At 50.2% G+C, this 20,097-nt stretch overlaps 1 protein-coding gene across 1 annotated transcript; it reads left to right on the top strand.

Annotated features, from left to right (window-relative positions):
• Nucleotides 1–907: 907 nt before the first annotated feature.
• Nucleotides 908–19,507, top strand: Dhx38 (DEAH (Asp-Glu-Ala-His) box polypeptide 38). The gene is made up of 27 exons (XM_013012973.1): nucleotides 908–1,160; nucleotides 3,583–3,940; nucleotides 4,301–4,488; nucleotides 5,101–5,205; nucleotides 5,729–5,876; nucleotides 5,960–6,078; nucleotides 6,211–6,287; nucleotides 6,716–6,871; nucleotides 7,544–7,705; nucleotides 7,872–7,979; nucleotides 8,316–8,428; nucleotides 9,598–9,735; nucleotides 10,628–10,814; nucleotides 10,970–11,155; nucleotides 11,538–11,678; nucleotides 11,967–12,077; nucleotides 12,163–12,279; nucleotides 12,454–12,561; nucleotides 13,389–13,501; nucleotides 14,628–14,836; nucleotides 14,941–15,095; nucleotides 15,475–15,630; nucleotides 15,730–15,864; nucleotides 15,994–16,119; nucleotides 16,277–16,372; nucleotides 18,152–18,273; nucleotides 19,083–19,507. The coding sequence occupies exons 2-27, from the start codon at nucleotides 3,618–3,620 to the stop codon at nucleotides 19,165–19,167; spliced, it is 3,684 nt and encodes a 1,227-aa protein (XP_012868427.1). The 5' UTR covers nucleotides 908–1,160; nucleotides 3,583–3,617; the 3' UTR covers nucleotides 19,168–19,507.
• Nucleotides 19,508–20,097: the final 590 nt, after the last annotated feature.

The following is a 20,097-nucleotide window of genomic DNA, read 5'->3' as shown; positions in this document are numbered from 1 at the left end:
TCTCATTTCTTTTTCTATGCACTTACTTTTTTCTTTTTTTGTTTGTTGTGGGGTCTGGACTCTGGGCCTGGGCGCTGTCCCTCAGCTCTTCAGCTCAAGGCGAGCGCTCTACCACTTTTGAGCCACAGTGCCACTTCCGGCTTTATCTGCTTATGTGGGTGGTGCCGAGGAATCGAACCCAGGGCCTCATGCATGCGAGGCAAGCATGTACCACCGAGCCACCTTCCTAGCCCCTTTTATGCACTTTTTGAGTCATAAATCACACTGTGAATACGCCTATTATTATTAATAATAATAATAAAAACCATAGAGGCAGTGAGAACGTTTCTGCAACAAGTTAGACTTCGGCTGACAGGAGGGACTTATCCTGAGCGGCCAGGATCACAGGCGTGAGCCGCCAGCGCCCGACGAGACGGGTCATTTATTCATGTCGGGCAACGTGTCCACACTTCCCCCAAAAGTCCCCAATAAACATACTTGTGCCGGCGGCCGGACTCCAGGGCCGACGCTCGCCAGGCCGCCTGCACGTCAGGGCCCTCGGTCAGCCCGGGCTTCTCCTGCCTCAAGCCGGGCGGAGACCTGAGCTCGAAGTAACGCCAAGCGCTGCCTAGCAACTCCCGTTGGACCACTACGAGGCAGCGGAGCAGAAATGGCGATGCACAGCCCCTCCAAAACAAGCCTCAGACAGCAGCTCCGGCACTGCCCGCAAGGCCGAGCTCACTTTCAGCAACCGCCACTTTTGCCGGGCTCTGGCCGGAAGTTGTGTCGCCACTTCCGCCCTTAGTAAACATGGCCGACGCCTTCCTTCCGCTCCCACCTACAGAGACTGGAGGCGGAGTCTCGTCTCTATAGATTGTGATTGGCCGTCAGGAGACCCGGAAGTGCCTCGGATCGGGGCAAGGGCTTCCAGAGGAAGGAGCGCTCTTTACTTTGAAAGCCTGTTGGCGTTCTACTCCACGTTGAGATCCCGGAGCTGTGTCTCGGGCTGCCCTCGATGGTATCCCTGGCTGGGTAGAGGGGCTCGCGCAGAGCACCATGGGACAATAATGGCCGCTCTCAGTCCGCGGAATTTAGCTCTTTGAGGCCTTCTGATCGAAGGGTTGCGGCGCTGGCGCCTCCCCATCCTGGCTAGAAGGGTTCCAAGAGTTGCGCTGGGCGAGGTGAGTGTCTCTTCTTCCCCTCCGACCCGCCCTTCGCCAGGCACGGCGGCTCCAGGCGGCGGGCATCCGGCCCCGACCCAGGTTTGGGAAGTTTCTCTTGTCCTTGTCGTCCAACTTGCCGTCCTCGCCCGGGCGAGGCTGCGCCCACCCCGCCTGCTCCGGCCCGGCCCCGGGCGGCCCCGCTGAGGTCCGGGGGTGCCGGCCGCGGTGGCCCCTCGTTTGGGGCCTGCTCTAGCCGGTTCCCGGGTAGTTGCTGAGCCTTCCTGGGCTCGCGGATCTTAAACAGCTCTCTGTACGGGGAGATGCGGTGGATGATCTGCAGTAGAATGTGAGCTCCCCGAGAGCTGGAATCTGTCCACTTTGTTCTTTATCCCTGTTACCACCAAGAACAGCGACTCGCACGAGAGGCAGTTAGTGAGTAGTTGCGGGCCGGGTACCTCCAGATGTTTCTCCTCTCCTCACCATCTCCTCCCACTACCCCGTGGTCTCTTTTTGCCACGAACCTTTTCTCTAGAATGTGAATCTGGCCCCTGGACTCTTGATTTGTTCGCTTCAGCAGCCGGTTGATTTCTGCCAGAGAAAATCTCCTTGTTCGGTGTTACAGTTATCTTTTCATGTTGCCTCTAGAAATGTTTGACTTCTTGTTCTCCTTTCATAAAGTTAAAAAGTATTCATTTGTGTATTCACTAAACGTGTATGATAGTCTACGCACTGGCCTGTAACTGAACAAAGCAGACAAGATTCTCTCATTTGCATGGAATAGCATTCTAGGGATACAGTTCCTACTTTAGTTGGCTGCGGAGGACTGTCTATAATTCTGTTGGCTTGCCTGGATTTCCTCATATGCTGGAAATCACCAGAATGCAGCTTTTTCTTTTTACTCTTCTGCCAGATGACATTTTAAAATTCTTGGTTCCCCCCCCCCCCACATTAATATTGTTTGCAGTACTCTCCTGTAGAGCCGCATATGCAAATTAAAGCTTAGTAGAAAGGTGTGGATTCCAGAGGCATCCTGCTCCTCAGCAGTTCATTTGCTTCACAGTATTGGTGAGATGAAGGAATTAGCCAAGTGTTCAGCAGAGGGCTTACTTATCACCTACAAGTAGGTGTAGACAGTAAAGAGGTTTGTGTTACAATTTGAACTCTACAAAGTCTTCACTCTGAAGTTATTTTTGGAAGCATTTTTGTCTTTGGATTCCTCATAGATACTTTTTGGCGAACATGATTGTCATTCTATTGATTTTGTGAAGTATTTTTTTTAAAGCTAACAAAACACAACTGGTCCAAATAAACCACTAAGGTGTGTACAATAAAGATTATAGCCTTGTCTACCTACATTATTACTCAGCTGGTTTAAAAGGAGGAAGGGATAGAAACTGATTGTATAGCAACCCAGTCAGTATATAGGAGCATGGCAAATAAATATCATAATGACATCTATGTAACCACCTGTGGCTACAGAGTGCTTTCACAAAACACTTTTCCTGTTTGAGTTTCATAATTATTCTATGGATTAGAAAAAGCGAAAATGATTCCCATTTTACAGGTATTAAAATTATGGTTAGCCAAAACTTAAATTGCTTAGCACTACAGAAGTAGAAAATATCATGAGCCTAGATTTCTTTTTTCTTTTTCTTTTTTGAGCTCAGGTCCTTGCACTTGCCTAGCTGGTGTTCTACTGCTTGAGCTACATCAGTAGTCTTTTTTTTTTCTTTCTTATTTTTCATGTTGAGTCTTGTGTTTTTGCCTGGGGCTAGCCTTAGACTCTATCCTTCTACCTATGGCTGGTGCCTGTGATCTCATGGTGTACCACCACACGTGGCTTATGGACCAAAATGAAGTTTGACTTTTTACCTAGGCTAATCTGGAGCCAGAGATCCTTCTGAACTCTTTTTCCTGAATAGCTAAGATTATATATAGGCATGAGCCATTACTCCAACCCCTCTCCCCCTCCCCCCACTTTTAGGCAAGTTTTCACTATGAAGCACAGGCTGCTTTTAACTTGAGGTCCTCCTGATTCATCCTGCCAAGTGCTAGAATGACTTAAGAGCCTGGATTCTAAGTTTTAAAGGTGTTTTCTTTTTTAATTTTAAATCTTGTTTCCCTAATACTTCCTTTTTAGATGCCCATTATACTCTGGGATGTAGCCCCTGTGAGTTCTTTGCTTGCTTGGATGATTTGCTTTTGGATTCTAGTGTTTGATGTGTGTGTCTATTTGTGTCTTTGCTGTTTGTTGGAGTGGGAGTCAGAAGGTCTCTTGAGATTGTGAGTGACTTGAGGGAAAGGTCTTGGCAAGAGCAGCAAAAGCAGTCTTGGTATTGATGTGAGGGAGATAAGGATTGATCATCTAAATATACCTATAATTATAGTTATTCTGGGAAATGGCAAAGCTGAGGCTTCTCTTGTGTCTATTGTCAAACAGTCTGCCTGCCTTCCAGAGGAATCCCAGAGCCTGTGATGGAGGATACCAGCGAGGATGCCTCCATCCATCGGTTAGAAGGTACTGACCTGGACTCTCAGGTTGGCGGTCTCATTTGTAAGACCAAGAGTGCAGCCAGTGAGCAGCATGTCTTCAAAGCTCCTGCTCCTCGCCCTTCATTGCTGGGACTGGACTTGCTGGCTTCTTTGAAACGAAGGGAGCGAGAGGAAAAGGATGATGGGGAAGATAAGAAGAAGTCCAGAGTCTCTTCATACAAGGACTGGGAGGAGAGCAAGGATGATCAGAAGGAAGCTGAGGAGGAAGGTGATGAGCAGGCTGGCCGAAGTAGCCGGAAAGATAGGTAACGGCTGTTGGGTAGGCTGGCCCAAAAAGACAGTAAAAAAAAAAAAATGGAGGCCAGTAAATAACAGGCCACATTTCTTTCCCAGCGTTCTCGCTGGCCACTTAGAACTTCATGATTTTGTTAATTCTGTAATGTTGACAATAGCAAAGAATTGGTGTTTTCAGATTTGTGGGGACAATTCAAAGCCAATTAACAAGTAGATAGTGGAGGTCAGAAATCCTTTGGGTTGTTGCTTCCTGTAAGTCTGAAGCATCAGGACGTGTGGGAAAAGGCAGGTCACTTTTTGGCCCAGCTGGATGTCTGGGGCAAATGTGTTATCTTTTGGAGGCCACTTACCAATTGGTCTCTCTGTTTCAGGCATTACCGATCTGCTCGGGTAGAGACTCCATCCCATCCTGGGGGTGTGAGTGAAGAATTTTGGGAACGAAGTCGGCAGAGAGAGAGAGAGCGTCGGGAACATGGTGTCTATGCCTCATCCAAAGAAGAAAAAGATCGGAAGAAAGAGAAATCACGTGACAGAGACTATGACCGCAAGAGAGACAGAGGTAAACTGTCAGCCATAGTTCCTGTGGCCTGTTCACGTTTGAATAAACTTGCTAGCCCTTTCCCTGTTGTAGGAACTTTAATAAGGACAGTTGGGGAATTCTGTTTGCATGATGTCCACCTGAGCAGTTCTTAATTCTGTTAGGATTTAAGAAAAGAACTGTCACTTGTAACAGCTGCTTGACTTGAGTGTTTTATTATGAAAATTGGTGAATAAGGAAATAAGGAGTAATGCATATAAGAAACCAAAGTTTACAGTAGGGTTGATTCTAGATAAAGGAGGGTAGTATGGAGAAAAGCTAGACTGATGGGCTTTGCTCATTACTGTTTATAGTTTTTAGGCTTATGACTATTACAAAACATTATTGACTTGTAACTATTCTTTTTTGAATTCTTACAGGAAAATGTTACTGTAAGTTTCAATCTTTTTAGGCAGTAGCTATTTTTCCCCTTGAGAGAATAGGACTGTGAGTTTCAGGAGCCCCTGATTGGCATTAGAGCAGTGCAAGTGGTACCTGTGAATGATTTAGAGGGGGTGGTTCCTTCCTCAAGTGTGTAGGTGATGTGTGCTGGGATGAGACACGGGGCTCTAAGCTCTGCATGTGACTTCACAGATGAGCGGGATAGAAGTCGGCACAGCAGCAGATCAGAACGCGAGGGAGGCTCAGAACGCAGCAGCAGAAGAAATGAACCTGAGAGCCCTCGACACAGGCCCAAAGGTAGATGCAGCTTTCGGTGGTGTATGCTGGTGGGCAGAGTGAGTGGCTTCCATCCTCAGTGGGGTGCGAGGGTAGTGAGTGGGCAGGCCAGCTCTGCCACAAACCTCTGGATCATCAGGCTGTGAGCTGGGAGGCTTTGAGTCAGCGCCATCCCTCTGTGTCTGTTGAGGTAGTTGTGCTTTTGTTTAGGTGGTGATAAACTGCTCAATGTCTAGATTTCCAAATGGTGGGAAAGAATAGACAGGTGGGGATGCAAGAAGGGTTTATTAAAGAGCTATTTAAGATAGATATATGTGCAGAGAGAAACTGAATATTCCTTAAAACGTTGATACAGACACAGAAAGCTGGACCTTTAAGTTCAGATATTGGGCAATGTTGTCAAAAGCATGGTATCCCCTTACAAATCAGGGCAGGGTTGTAGACAGTGAAAGGAGGTGGGAGGTTTGGTTGCCTCGGCTGCTGCTTTTGAGGCCACATCTGGGCATAATGGATGTTTCCTGCGGATGTTCTTTCATGGCTGCAGACGCAGCTACCCCATCAAGGTCTACTTGGGAGGAGGAGGACAGTGGCTATGGCTCCTCAAGGCGCTCTCAGTGGGAGTCACCCTCCCCAACGCCTTCCTATCGTGACTCTGAGCGGAGCCATCGGCCGTCCACTCGAGATCGGGATAGGTGAGTGGGAGAGGAGCGGGCAGGGGAGCCATTGGCAGCCAGGGAACATGGCTTCTGAGTGACTGCTGAACCCTGCTCCCCAGGTCTGTGAGGAGCAAGTACTCGGATGACACACCTCTGCCCACTCCTTCCTACAAGTACAACGAGTGGGCTGATGACAGAAGACACCTGGGGTCCACCCCGCGTCTGTCCCGGGGCCGAGGTAAGGCCTGGTGGGTAGATGGCAGAAGAGAAGTTCGGCTCACATGAGGCTGGGGCTTTTGCAGCTTTCTTGGTGGTCCCAGGGGATAAACTGGAGGTCACGTGGACTGAACCTGCGTCTTCTGTCTTCCAGGAAGACGAGAGGATGGTGAAGAAGGGATTTCATTTGACACAGAAGAGGAGCGGCAGCAGTGGGAGGATGACCAGAGGGTAAAGGCGGCATCTTTGGAGGGGCTAAATGACAGGAGCTTGCTAGTCCTAGGAACATGGTAAAAAGAAGTGTTAGATCCCAGGAGCCCCAAGTGACCTTCCAGCTGGACCAGACATTGAAGGAAGTGGGTGATGCTGTTCTGTCCAAAGCCCTGGAATCACAGGAGCACAGGGTGCACCCTGGAGCTTCCCTCCTGATTCAGTGGGAACCATCTAACTGCTATGATGTGGTGGTGCCACCTTGTGGTGGATCTAAGTACTCTTACTGTGTGCTGCCATGGAAGGGCTTTTTCCTCTTAGGGGCTTTTCCTGTACCCCTCATGAGGGTTGTTCTACTGCCCCTATGACTTGTCAAGTATCTACTCTCTGGCTGGGTCTCATGCAAAACTTGGCCTATCGTTCTTGTTGCTTTGTCTCATGCCCTGCAGCAAGCTGACCGAGACTGGTACATGATGGATGAGGGCTACGATGAGTTCCACAACCCCTTGGCATACTCCTCTGAGGACTATGTGAGGCGGCGGGAGCAGCATCTGCATAAACAGAAGCAGAAGCGCATCTCAGCCCAGCGGAGGCAGATCAATGAGGTGAGTCTGTAGGTTCAGCGTGGAGTTGGGATGTGGGCTAATAGCAGTGGTCTTGTCAAGTAGTGACAGTCTAGCTGGCCTCTGGGCAGGAGGAGGGGGTCAGTTAGGGCCCTCTAGGCAGCTTTTGAACCTTTGGAAAGCCTAGCTTCATGCTCTCCGATGAGCAGTGTGCTCCCCGAGGGACACTAGATGGGAGTGGGCATGGTAGCACTTGCCTCTGGTCAGCATTTTTGTCTCTCTCTTTTTTTTTTTGTTGGTTGTGGGGCTTGAACTCTGGGCCTGCGCTCTTCAGCTCAAGGCAAGTGCTCTACAACTTGAGCCACAGCGCCACTTCTGGTTTTCTGGTGGTTTATTGGAGATAGTCTTAACAACTTTCCTGCCCAGGCTGGCTTTGAACCACAATCCTCAGATCTCAGCCTCCTGAGTAGCTAGGATTACAGGTGTGAGTCACCAGCACCGGGGCATTGTTTTATCTCTTTGAGTAGGGGTAGGGACAGTTGCTCACTCATGGGGCTAGCTAGAGGTTCTGACTTAGATCTAAGGTGCTGCTTCTCAGAACAAAGCGTTCAGGTGCTTGGGCTTCAGTACTCTGGCTGATCTGCAGGGTAGAGGGACCTATGACACCTCTTGGTGAATCTCGAGGTGTAGTCTAAGTATGGCCTCCCCCACTAGGATAACGAGCGCTGGGAGACGAACCGCATGCTCACCAGCGGGGTGGTCCATCGGCTGGAGGTGGATGAGGACTTTGAAGAGGATAACGCGGCCAAAGTGCATCTGATGGTGCACAACCTGGTACCTCCTTTCCTGGATGGGCGGATCGTCTTCACCAAGCAGGTGCGGCCACTGTGGCCAGACTGACGTAAGGGAGGGAGGCCGACGGGAAAGGGGAAGCAGCTGCGGAATCCCCCTGATTTATGAGGGCTGTTGTGAAATGGGCCTTCATGTTGGTCTCAGTGACCAGTGTCAGGGGGAATTTCTCTTTTTCCTCTAATTCCTCCAGCCAGAACCTGTGATTCCAGTCAAGGATGCCACTTCCGACCTGGCTATTATTGCGCGAAAAGGAAGTCAGACAGTACGGAAGCACAGGGAGCAAAAGGAGCGGAAAAAGGTCGGTCCCTCTTCACCTAGTGCTGGGAAGTGTGTGCAGTTTCCTTTAAAAATCTTCCCAGATTACTCCCATGGGAAGTTGGAGGATGCACTTGGCACAAGGACCGGTCATGTGTCCCTCCACTTGGTCCTTAGTTCAGATAGCCACAGGCCTGGTATCTGGGGCGTCATGTGTCCCTCCACTTGGTCCTTAGTTCAGATAAGCCACAGGCCTGGTGTCTGGGGCGTGAGGTTTGGGTGGTATGGTGTTCCCAGAGCCACGCACCTGCTAGACGAAGCCTCTTCCCACTGCCCAGTCACGTCACAGGATAGGACAGACTTTGCTCGTCTCCTTCAGGCGCAGCACAAACACTGGGAACTGGCTGGGACCAAACTGGGGGATATAATGGGCGTCAAAAAAGAAGAAGAGCCAGATAAAGCTCTGTCAGAAGATGGGAAGGTGGACTACAGGTGGGTGCTCTCTGTCTGAAGCTCATGGCTTAGGAAGAGCAAAATGATGTCTCTGTGAATCTTTCGGTTTCCCGTGATCCCCTCCTCCTCTCTTTGGCTAGCTTCAGCTTTCCCAGATATTTCTACTGCCATCACTGCCATGGTTGCTGAGCTGCTTCCGTGTCTGATGGTGATAGGAATAGAATGAGGCTCAGAGAGGTTAAGTACTGTTCTTGAGGTCACCCAGCTAGTGAGTGGTCTGGCTTCAGAGCCCACACTCTTGGCACCAGCACCTTTCCAGATACTCAGTGTGGGAAGGTGTGGGTTTTGCGCCTTTAGTCAGATTTCAGAAGTACTATTTTTAACAGAGGTTCTCAAATTGGAAGGGCTATCTCACAAGGCAGTGATTTCTCTGTTCATAGAGGTGTTAAGCAGATGTTGGATTCCTGCTTGTTGGGGTTTCCTGTGTTGGGTAGCTGCCAGGTTCCACAGTCTTCAGAATTCCTCTCCTTTGCTCTCCTATCCCATTGAGTTAATAATTCTCTGCGAGAAGTTGGTAGGATTGATCAATCCTGTTCATCTCTGGGTAGTTTAATCCCTTAGTTATCAGCTGGTGGGTGTCTGAGAAGACTAGGTGGAGGGAGGGTGGGGGTCTGTGAGGGAGGAAGTGTTCATGGGGGCAGGTGGTTAGCAGGTCCTGTGGACTTGAGCTGGGAAAGGGCCCTAGCACTGCTGGATCTTGGGATATGTCTGTGAGTTAAGCATCGAGTACTTTTTGTAAACACCCAGTCGGCAGGTGACCATTAAGGAAGTGTGCTAACAGTTCTTTGAAATGGAGCCTTTTGGATTGTGCCAAGAAGAGGGAGGAAGTTTGGCCCATGTTTTGTGCTCTGCAGCGGGCACTCTTAGGAGACCCATTCGGTAGCTCTTACCCGCAGTGTTCTCTACAAGTTAGTGGTTGATTTCAGCTCCTCTTCTGGTCACACTGTTAACAACAGAGGGTTTGCCCACTTGATCAGCAGTACCCCCTCTGATGCTGTGTGGAGTTGTGACTCTGGGCAGTGGCATGGGCTTTGATGTCGTGTCAGAGCTGTTTTCATTGCTGAGGGCAGGAAGAAGGGAAGCGCGTGTCATCAGGAGGGACAGTGTGGGAAGTTATACCTGGTGCTTAGGCTGCTGTGTTTCCTCAGGACAGAGCAGAAGTTTGCAGATCACATGAAGAAAAAGAGCGAAGCCAGCAGTGAGTTTGCAAAAAAGAAATCGATCCTGGAGCAGAGGCAGTACCTGCCGATCTTTGCCGTGCAGCAAGAGCTCCTCACTATCATTAGGTAATGTCACCCATGCCCAGGAGTCCCCAGAGTCAAAGTATCTGTCCTTTCTTCTGTGTTTCCTCAGGAACTCAGAGGTTTGAACTTAGGACTTTGTGCTTGCTAGGGAGCCCTTCTGGCTGTTCATTTATTATTATTATTATTACTATTACTACTACTATCGTTATTATTATTTTGACATAGGGTCTTGCTTGCGTGACCTGTGCCATGATCCTTCTTGTTACACTTCCTACCATAGCTGAGATGGCAGGCACATAATCATGACCAGCTTTCTATGAGAGATGGGAGCTCATGATCTTTTTTTTTTTTTTTTTTGGGGTCCGGTCGTGGGGCCTGAACTCTGGGCCTGGGCACTGTCCCTCAGCTCTTCAGCTCAAGGCTAGCGCTCTACCACTTGAGCCACAGTGCCACTTCCGGCTTTTTTCTTTTTGCTTATGTGGTGCTGAGGAATTGAACCCAAGGCCTCATGCATGCAAGGCAAGCGCTCTACCACTGAGCCACCTTCCCAGCCCCCCCCCCTTTTTTTTTTTTAACCCAGGCTTTCCTGGAACCACAGTCCTTCTCTCAGCCTCCTGAGTAGCTGGGATTACAGGCATGAGCTTCTTTTGTGTATTCCATCTGATGTAGAAGGAGCACAATTTTTTTCCTTTACTGTTGTTCTGTGCTACACTACATAAAATGTCATCATTTTGCTTTAGCATACCTGCTTAAATCTTTCTACGTTTCAGGCATGAGAGCACACAGCTCCCTGAGAGACTGTTTTCCCAGTGAAATACTCCTCTAAGCAAGCATGCTCCTTGGCAAGCTATGCATGGGGACATGAGGTAGCAGAGGGTCCTCGGGCTTTTCTTGTTGGCCTTCCACTCATCCCTCTGTCTGCTCTTTCTTGTAGAGACAACAGCATTGTGATCGTGGTCGGGGAGACAGGGAGTGGCAAGACCACTCAGCTGACCCAGTACTTGCATGAAGATGGTTACACGGACTACGGGATGATTGGCTGCACCCAGCCCCGGCGTGTGGCTGCCATGTCAGTGGCCAAGAGAGTCAGTGAAGAGATGGGGGGAAACCTTGGCGAAGAGGTGAGGGGAATGCAAGAGCTGAGTCAAGCCAATTGTCTGCTCATTTGTGTTGGAGGATGTGATTTGCTTTGGCCTCGATGCTAGTGTGGGCTGTGCTGGCACTGAAGGGGGGGTGGGATCGGGCAGGGCTTCTGAGCCATGTCTCTGACCTCCAGGTGGGTTATGCCATTCGTTTTGAAGACTGCACTTCAGAAAACACCTTGATCAAATACATGACTGATGGGATTCTGCTCCGTGAGTCCCTCCGGGAGGCTGACCTGGATCACTACAGTGCCATCATTATGGACGAGGCCCACGAGCGCTCCCTCAACACGGATGTGCTTTTTGGGCTGCTCCGGGAGGTGAGGGCTATGGGGGCAGTCCCTTTGCATCTACCAAGCTTTAACCCTCCATGTAATGCCAGTAGCCAGTGGCTGAAGGTTTCCAACTGGGCGGGGCCTGGTAGGGGGCTGTGGCAGGCCAGCTCTGCCTTGGAGCCCAGCTTGCTTGGCCCAGCCCTGCTGTCATAGTTTACCTTGCTCTTGCTCAGCTGAGTGACTGAGTTTTCTTGACCATGGCTCCATCACTCAATCTTTAAGATGGTTGAATCCAGTGATGTTAATCTGTCAGCTCTGGCTTCTGTTTTATTGTGGGGGTTTGAGGTGGTGAGGATGATACTGATGATTGGAGGTGGAGCCAAGGGTCCCCAAACCCATGGGACCTTCTGCACGATCTGTCTGCCAGGTGGTGGCTCGGCGCTCAGACCTGAAGCTGATTGTCACGTCAGCCACTATGGATGCAGAGAAGTTTGCTGCCTTTTTTGGCAATGTTCCCATCTTCCACATCCCTGGCCGTACCTTCCCTGTAGACATTCTCTTCAGCAAGGTACTGAGGCCTCTGTTCTTTGGATTGACCCATCATGCCATGACTTCTCCAACGAGAAGCCAGCTAGCTGGGTGGGGTACCGAGTTGGGGAAGAGTTGGTGGGTGCCATGGGGCTGTGGGGGTATTACTTTGCTTGCTTCTATGGAGCTGAAGTATGGCTAGGGCCAAAAGGCACTGGGGCTTCCAGGTAGGCCCATCCACCAGTGAGTGGTGTGTGGCTTCCCCAAGGGACGCCTAGCCTGTGCTGTGAATTCATGCTTCTAAGAAGCTCTCCCCTGTTGGTGTTAGACCCCGCAGGAGGATTATGTGGAGGCTGCAGTGAAGCAGTCCTTGCAAGTGCACCTGTCGGGGGCCCCTGGGGACATCCTCATCTTCATGCCTGGCCAAGAGGACATCGAGGTGCGTTCCGTGGTCACCCCAGGGATGAGCAAGGTCCCGTCCATATGGGGCTCAGGAGTCTTATGGCTTTTCCCCATTCCTTCAGGTGACCTCAGACCAGATTGTGGAACACCTGGAGGAACTGGAGAACGCACCTGCCCTGGCCGTGCTGCCCATCTACTCGCAGCTGCCTTCTGACCTGCAAGCCAAAATCTTCCAGAAGGTGTGACACGGGAATGTCTGTTTTCAGTGTCTCCTGGTTTGCCCCAAAGGAGGGCACAAGCAGGGGCTGGAGGTTCCTTTTTTGGAAGGAGTGGTGGGAAGAGGGCTCCTTCCTCCCTGTGCAGCCTTTCTCTCCCGAGGACTCAGCTTCCCCTATGTGTCCTGCTGTTCCTAGGCTCCAGATGGTGTGCGGAAGTGTATTGTTGCCACTAACATTGCTGAGACGTCTCTCACTGTCGATGGCATCATGTTTGTTATTGATTCTGGTTATTGCAAATTAAAGGTAAGGAGAGGCACAGAAAATGGGCCCCAAGGTCTTCACCCAAAGCTAGTTCAGCTCAGCTCAGGGGCTGGGAAATCAGGTCCTGGTCTCTGCTCTAGAAGGAGAGGCACCTGGGAGTGGTGGCAGGCTAACATTTAGTGAGTACTGATTTTGTCATACACTTGATTCACTTACTCCTTCAGTAACTTGATGATGCAGGTAATTTAACTCTGTAAAGATTGCAGAGCTGCTGGGCGCTGGTGGCTCACGCCTGTAATCCTAGCTACTCAGGAGGCTGAGATTTGAGGACTCCGGTTCAAAGCCAGCTTGGGCAGGAAAGTTCATAAGACTCTTATCTACAATAAACCACTAGAAAACTAGAAGTGCTGCTGTGGCTGAAGTGGTAGAGTGCTCGCCTTGAGCTGAAGAGCTGAGGGACAGTGCCCAGGCCAGAGTTCAAGTCCCACGAACAACAACAACCAAAAGATTGCAGAGCTGATGGTCAAGGAGCAGGGAGGGGAGGGGGGTCTGGTTTTTTTTTTGGGGGGGGGTGGGGTTGGTTGTGGGGCTTGAAGTCTACGTGCTGTCCCTCAGCTCTTTAGCTCAAGGCTAGTGCTCTACCATTTTGAGCCACAGCATCACTTCTGGTTTTCTGGTGGTTAAGTGGAGATAAGAGTCTCATGGACTTTCCTGCCCGGGCTGGCTTTGAACCGTGATCCTCAGATCTCAGCCTTTTGAGTAGCTAGCATTATAGGCGTGAGCCACTGGCGCCCAGCTGGGTTTGTTCTTTCAGGGGTGCTTCCTGTTTCTCCCTTGGTCCATATTTAGCTCTATTCTGCCCCTCCTAGGTCTTCAACCCCAGGATTGGCATGGATGCCCTGCAGATCTACCCCATCAGCCAGGCCAATGCCAACCAGAGGTCAGGGCGAGCTGGCAGGACGGGCCCAGGTCAGTGTTTCAGGTAGGAGGCCGTGCTAGCTAGCCTGCTTACCGGGCAGTGCTGGGATTACTGAGTGTAAACCTAGGCTGGAGCATGCCTCACTGCAGCCGGCTCCCCAGCAGGAGCCGCTGGAAGGCTGCTCTTCGCTGGTGCTGCTGAGCAGGAGGCATAGCTTTTCTAGGGAGCATTGAGGCCCAAGGCTGACCTATAAGAATGAAGCTGCATTGGTGGATCAGTAATTGTAGCAGGCCAGCATTAGACAACAAATGACATTGTTGAATCTTCCTTAGTTTTACAACATTTTTTTTTTTTCTTTTGTGGTACTAGAGTTTGACTCAGGGCCTTCTGTTTGCTAGACAGGTGTTCTACCCTTGAGCCATGCTTCCAGTTCTGTTTTTTGCTGGTTATTTTTGAGGCCAGTTCTCACTTCCTGTCTAGGTGTGTGCCTGGGTGTGATCTGCCTGAATGGCTGGGATTACTGGCGTATGACAGTGTGTCCAGCTTTCTTGAGAAGCAGTCTCATGAGCTTTTTTTTTTTTTTGGGTCCGGTCGTGGGGCCTGAACTCTGGGTCTGGGCGCTGTCCCTCAGCTCTTCAGCTCAAGGCTAGCGCTCTACCACTTGAGCCACAGCGCCACTGCCGGCTTTTTTCTTTTTGCTTATGTGGTGCTGAGGAATCAAACCCAGGGCCTCGAGCATGCGAGGCAAGCGCTCTACCACTGAGCCACCTTCCCAGCCCCTCATGAGCTTTTTTATCGCATAGCCTCAAACCATGATCCTCTCAATCTCAGTTCCCAAGTAGCTATAATAGGTGTTAATTACTGGTATCTGGCTCTTTTTTTTTTTTTCTGATTTAAAAAATAGTGCATTCCTTGTAGAAACTCAGTAAGTACAGAAAGAAAACTGCTGCCACTCTGGCATTTGGAGGCTCTAGCAGAAGCGTTGGAAGCACGGGATTTTGAGCAGGCAGAAATGGGAGTGGGAGGTGGGGATAGAAAGTGCGCTATCTCCAGCCCTACAGCTCCCCTGTAGGACTAGTGCTGATACTCTGTTGTGTAGTCCCGTAGGCAGCCAGGCATTTGAATAGCCTGTAGACCACATTTATAATACTGTGCAAGCCCAGTACAACCAAAGACTTCTCCCTGGCAGGCTGTACACACAGAGTGCCTACAAAAACGAGCTCCTGACCACTACGGTGCCTGAGATCCAGAGGACCAACCTGGCCAATGTCGTGCTGCTGCTTAAGTCCCTTGGGGTGCAGGACCTGCTTCAGTTCCACTTCATGGACCCGCCCCCGGAGGACAACATGCTCAACTCCATGTATCAGCTGTGGATCCTCGGGGCCCTGGACAACACAGGTATGGCAGCTCCAGCAGCTGGTCGGGCATCAGGGGTCCTGGCATGTTGGCTTTTCTTTCTTTCTCTTGGGGTCCTATGCATGTCTGGGTTTGTTCTCTTCCAGGTGGTCTCACCTCCACTGGGCGGCTGATGGTAGAGTTTCCGCTGGACCCAGCTCTGTCCAAAATGCTCATCGTGTCCTGCGACATGGGCTGTAGTTCCGAGATCTTGCTCATTGTCTCCATGCTTTCGGTCCCTGCCATCTTCTACAGGCCCAAGGTGGGGAGGCAGGGGCAGTTCTGCAACTCGCAGGAGGTCTTGAGGGAGTGTTGGAGAGGGAAAGCTTTTGTTTGTCTGATACGGAAATGGAAATAGAATGGACGGCCAGAAACCCAGTTTCCAAGGCTTTCTTTTGTCTTGACAGTTGGGGGAGACAAAAGGGCAGGCTACAGCAGTGGTGTCCCTGGAAGGGTTTTGGAAATATGCGAGAGTATCTTTTGTCTTCTAGTATTTGGCTGTGTCTTATGAATGCTTTCTATTTCTTCTGTATGTTTTGAAAACACTGACGTGGTGGAAGGTTTGTGTGGACAGCTGTGCACCCCAGGACATGTGCTGTGCACCCCCCTGCCCAGGGTAAAGGTCCTTTTGCCCTTCCTAGGGTCGAGAGGAGGAGAGCGATCAAATACGGGAAAAGTTTGCCGTCCCCGAGAGTGATCACTTGACCTACCTGAACGTCTACCTGCAGTGGAAGAATAATAATTACTCCACGATCTGGTGCAATGACCACTTCATCCATGCCAAGGCCATGCGGAAGGTAGGGGCGGCATTTCGGATATGAGCAGGCGCCTGAAGGAGGGGGGCAGGAAGGAGGGGGAAGGAGACTCCACCGAGGCCTGTCTGTGTCCTGCTCTAGGTCCGGGAGGTCCGGGCCCAACTCAAAGACATCATGGTGCAGCAGCGGATGAGTCTGGCCTCGTGCGGCACTGACTGGGACATCGTCAGGAAGTGTATCTGCGCTGCCTATTTCCACCAGGCAGCCAAGCTCAAGGTGAGCCGGAAGCCCTGCGGAGCCCGGGTCCCTTCTGGCTATGGCACCTGTATGAGTCCCCTGTATGAGGTTAGTGGCCCCCCTAGGCGGCATGTTCTAATGTGGCTGCTTGTTGTACCTCTTCCTTAGGGAATTGGGGAGTATGTGAACATCCGCACGGGGATGCCCTGCCACTTGCACCCCACCAGCTCCCTCTTTGGAATGGGCTACACCCCGGACTACATAGTCTATCACGAGTTGGTCATGACCACCAAGGTGAGTCTTTGTAAGGTGCTCTCCCCTCCCTGCCTGTGCTGGCCTCGCAGGGTGAGGTGGAGGCCTTGTCACGTGGCTCTTCATTATGGGGCCGCTCTGGGAGGACACCGCTCCCTCCACTCCGGTGACCTCTCTCTCGCTGCCCTTCTGCCTGCAGGAGTACATGCAGTGCGTGACCGCCGTGGATGGAGAGTGGCTGGCAGAGCTGGGCCCCATGTTCTACAGCGTGAAGCAGGCCGGCAAATCACGGCAGGTAAGGGTCCTGCCTCCCTCGGAGGTAGCAGTGGATGGAATCGCTTTTTCCTCCATCTGCTATTGAAGACGTGCACTCACGTGACCCTCACTCGCCTCTCCAAACACAGAAGCTGGTACCCAGCTGTCCTGTCTGGGTCATGTCCTCCTCTCCTGCCCAGTGGCATGGATGGCTGAGCCCTTTTCGAACAACAACTAAAAGTTACTGCTTCAAATACTCATAAAAGGAGTAGAAACAGTGTAAATAAGCCACCTTAAATTTTTCTTCTATTCGTTGTAATTGCCAAATTCTATTAACCTTATTTTGATTATTCTTACTGCATTACATATGCAGCTTTTTCTCCTGTAAAGTTTTATCTCAGATACCATGTTATTTTATCTAGAAATGCTTGGTGTGTGTCTGTGTATTGTTAAAGTGTAACATTTATGTGATTATTACTCCCAACAGAATGAATCTTTTGTGTTATCTAAGTCTCTAACCCTTACTCAGCTTTCCTCATTTGTCTCAGAGATAACCTCTTGGTTTACTTTGACTGGAATCCAGATACTGCTGTTGGCTGTTGTGTGTTCATGGTCTCCTTCCAAAACAGGCTCTGTCCTTTCCCTTTCCCTTCCCTTTGTTGGGGCAATCATCATTTGTCCTGTAGAATAGTCCAGAGCATGTATTTATTTAGTCAGTTGCTTCCTCATGATAGTGTTTACCAAGTGCCTTTTGGTGGTGTACTCTTTGTAACTTAGTTAATTTAAAGGCTCGATGAGATTCCAGCCCAGGTGTGGTTTGTGTGTGGCACTGTGAACTTCCTTTTAGATGTCAGAAGGCTCTGTGAGGCTAGGTGGCTCTACTTGAGATGATGCTGACATGAGTTAGTTGTAGCCTTGGTGCTATCAGCCTGATCTTTTCCAAGTTTTCTGTTACTCCACTTTCTTAAGAGTATGGCATCCACCAATGAACATCAAATGCTCATATCTGTTATTTAGTGTTATTAAGTGTTGCTGGGCCTTTGCTTTCCTCCTCCTTAGCATAGTTGTTTACACACTGAGCTGAAAGCATCTCCCTTTCCAGCTAGAGGGCTGTGTTTTCTAGGACTTTTTGGCAGAGTTGTGAGCTTGATTAAAAGATTGACTGTAAGTACTTACAAGGTTTTGAATGGCGTGTGGAGGTATGACTGGCTTTAGAACTGAATCATCTAATGTCTATCTGGGATCTATGAAAAAGAAAGTAATAGTGAGATGTACAAGTCGTTATGTCGAAAAATGAACTTGACAACTTTGGCGGGGGTGGTAGGAGAAGGGGATGGAAAAGGATGGGAAGGGGAAACAAAGGAGGAGGCAGCAATGCTTGATAAGAAATGTACTCATTATCTTGCCCATGTAAGTATAACCCCTCTATATGGTATTTTCACAATTAAAAAAAAAGGGATATGGAAAAAAAAAGAAAAAGTAAGAGTCGGGTGCTGGTGGCTCATGCCTGGAATGGTTGCTACTCAGGAGGCTGAGATGTGAGGATCGCAGTTTGAAGCCAGCCTGGGCAGGAGTTTGTGAGACTCCTATCTCCAATTAACTAGTGGAGCTGTGGCTCAACGTGGTATAATGATATCCTTGTAAAAGCTCAGGGACAGTGCCCAGGCCCTGAGTTCAAGCCCTGCAACTGACAGAGAAAAGAAAAAAGTAAGACGTAAGTTGCAGAAGGAAAGGCAGAGTTGGTGCTGAGGTAGGGAGCCACGCAAGAACCTGGGTATAGACATGGCCTCTTCACCTGAGCCTCTCTGTTCTTCTCCAGGAGAATCGCCGTCGGGCCAAAGAGGAAGCCTCTGCCATGGAGGAGGAAATGGCCCTGGCTGAAGAGCAGCTGCGAGCCCGGCGGCAGGAGCAGGAGAAGCGCAGCCCCTTGGGCAGCGTCAGGTGAGCCGTGGCCTTTGGACCTGGCTGAGATGGAGCCTGTCAGGGACTGGGCCTCCGTGGCCATACCGTTGAACTTACTTGGTCTGTGGCCTTCTTCCTCTCCTCATGGTCAGGCTGATAGCACATGGCTCAGAACAACTGTAATCACACTATGGGTCTTTCTGGCCGGCACCATCTGACTCAAGATTAAGTGTGAACTGTGAGTGTGGTCTGCGGGGCCCACTATGGGCAGTAGACACTCTCCAATCATTTGGGTAGTTCCTCCCAGGTCCAACTGGTTATCGCTGAGGTGGCTGAAGCTTCCTTCTGAAGCCCCCTAAGGGGGCCTGAGGGTTGTTTACAAATCCTTTTTAGCCAGGTGCTGGTGGCTCATGCCTGTAACCCTAGCTACTCAAAAGACTGGGGTGGGAAGATTGTGATTCAAAGCCAGTGGGGGCAGAAAAGTCCAAAGACCCTTATCTCCAGTTCACCAGCAAGAGGCTGGAAGTAGATGTGTGGCTCAAGTGGTAGAGTGCCATCTTCCTTGAGCAAAACTCCAAGTGAGAGAATACAAGGCCCTGAGTTCAAGCTATAGTACCAGCACAAAAAACAAATCCATTTTGAAGACTGAATAATAGATATCTGAATGAGATGACTTCCTTTATTTTATACTCTGCTGACAACACAGGCATGCAAGGAGCAGAAGCGTGCTAGGGATGAGATCCTCCAGTCCCGTAGCTGCCGCATACCTGAGTTAGAAAGGCTCAGGCTCTTTGTCCTGACATGGTGCGGAGTGGTGTGTTTCTTACTCTTTCTTTCTGTATCTCCAGGTCCACAAAGATTTACACGCCAGGTCGGAAGGAGCAGGGGGAGCCCATGACACCTCGCCGCACACCAGCCCGCTTTGGGCTATGAGCTGAGGGTGGCACCAGTACCTGGGTGCTGTGGACTCCATCTGTGCCCATCAAGGAAGGCTTCTGGAGCCGTTCCTGCCAGGCCAGGCTCCACCACAGAGGACAGAAGGAGCTCTCAGTGCAGGCGCTCGGCAGGTGGAAGCCCTGGAGCAGCTGCAGTGCTGCCCCAGCTGCAGGAGGTGGCTGGACCCATCACACCACATCACCTGTCCCTGGGACGCTTGCTGTCTAAGTGTCTTGGCTGTGACTATCTTTTTTATCCTTGTATAAAGCAGCAAGATAGACTTAGAGGCAATTGTAATTTGATTATGATTCAAGATTTGGAAATAAATTTATTATTTGTAAAATGTGATTGCATTCCTGATTTCCTTTTTCTTTACCACCCTACAGTAAAGTAAGGAGGGACAGCGTGCCTTTCTCCTTGGATGAGTCTTCCTGGGGCTGCAGATGGGAGCCGCCAGTGCCTGGCACTAACTGTCTTAAAGGGCGTCTTGTATACTTAAGACTTAGTTTCTTCTATTGGCCTACCTGTCTTTATGTCAGTACCACCCAGTTTTAATTTCTGAAACTTTATAGTAAATGTGTGTGTGTGTGTGTGCGCGCGTGCACGCACGTGCGCATATACATGCTGTGTATGTATTTGTGTGCTGGTCCTGGCCTTTTGCTCTTTCTTAGCTTTTTTGCTTTCCCTTAGGATTTTTGCCTCCAGGCTGATTCTCCACCATTGAAGCCACACCTCCAATCCCAGCACTTGTTGGTTAATTAGTTAAGAGTCTCTTGGAGGGGCTGGGAAGGTGGCTCAGTGGTAGAGCGCTTGCCTTGCATGCGTGAGGCCTTGGGTTCGATTCCTCAGCACCACATAAGCAGAAAAAAAAAAAAGCTGGAAGTGGCGCTGTGGCTCAAGTGGTAGAGCACTAGCCTTGAGCTGAAG

This window comes from Dipodomys ordii, unplaced genomic scaffold (assembly GCF_000151885.1).
Source record: "Dipodomys ordii isolate 6190 unplaced genomic scaffold, Dord_2.0 Scaffold18, whole genome shotgun sequence".
Classification (NCBI taxonomy): domain Eukaryota; kingdom Metazoa; phylum Chordata; class Mammalia; order Rodentia; family Heteromyidae; genus Dipodomys; species Dipodomys ordii.
This window is presented reverse-complemented; position numbering and strand designations above follow the sequence as displayed.

Excerpts from the sequence above, each read along its gene's own strand:
- Dhx38 (XM_013012973.1), top strand. The coding sequence starts at position 3,618 with ATGGAGGATACCAGCGAGGATGCCTCCATCCATCGGTTAGAAGGTACT. Across the intron at positions 11,679-11,966 it reads TAGACATTCTCTTCAGCAAG|ACCCCGCAGGAGGATTATGT; the intron begins GTACTGAGGCCT and ends TGTTGGTGTTAG. Across the intron at positions 15,865-15,993 it reads ACCAGGCAGCCAAGCTCAAG|GGAATTGGGGAGTATGTGAA; the intron begins GTGAGCCGGAAG and ends CCTCTTCCTTAG.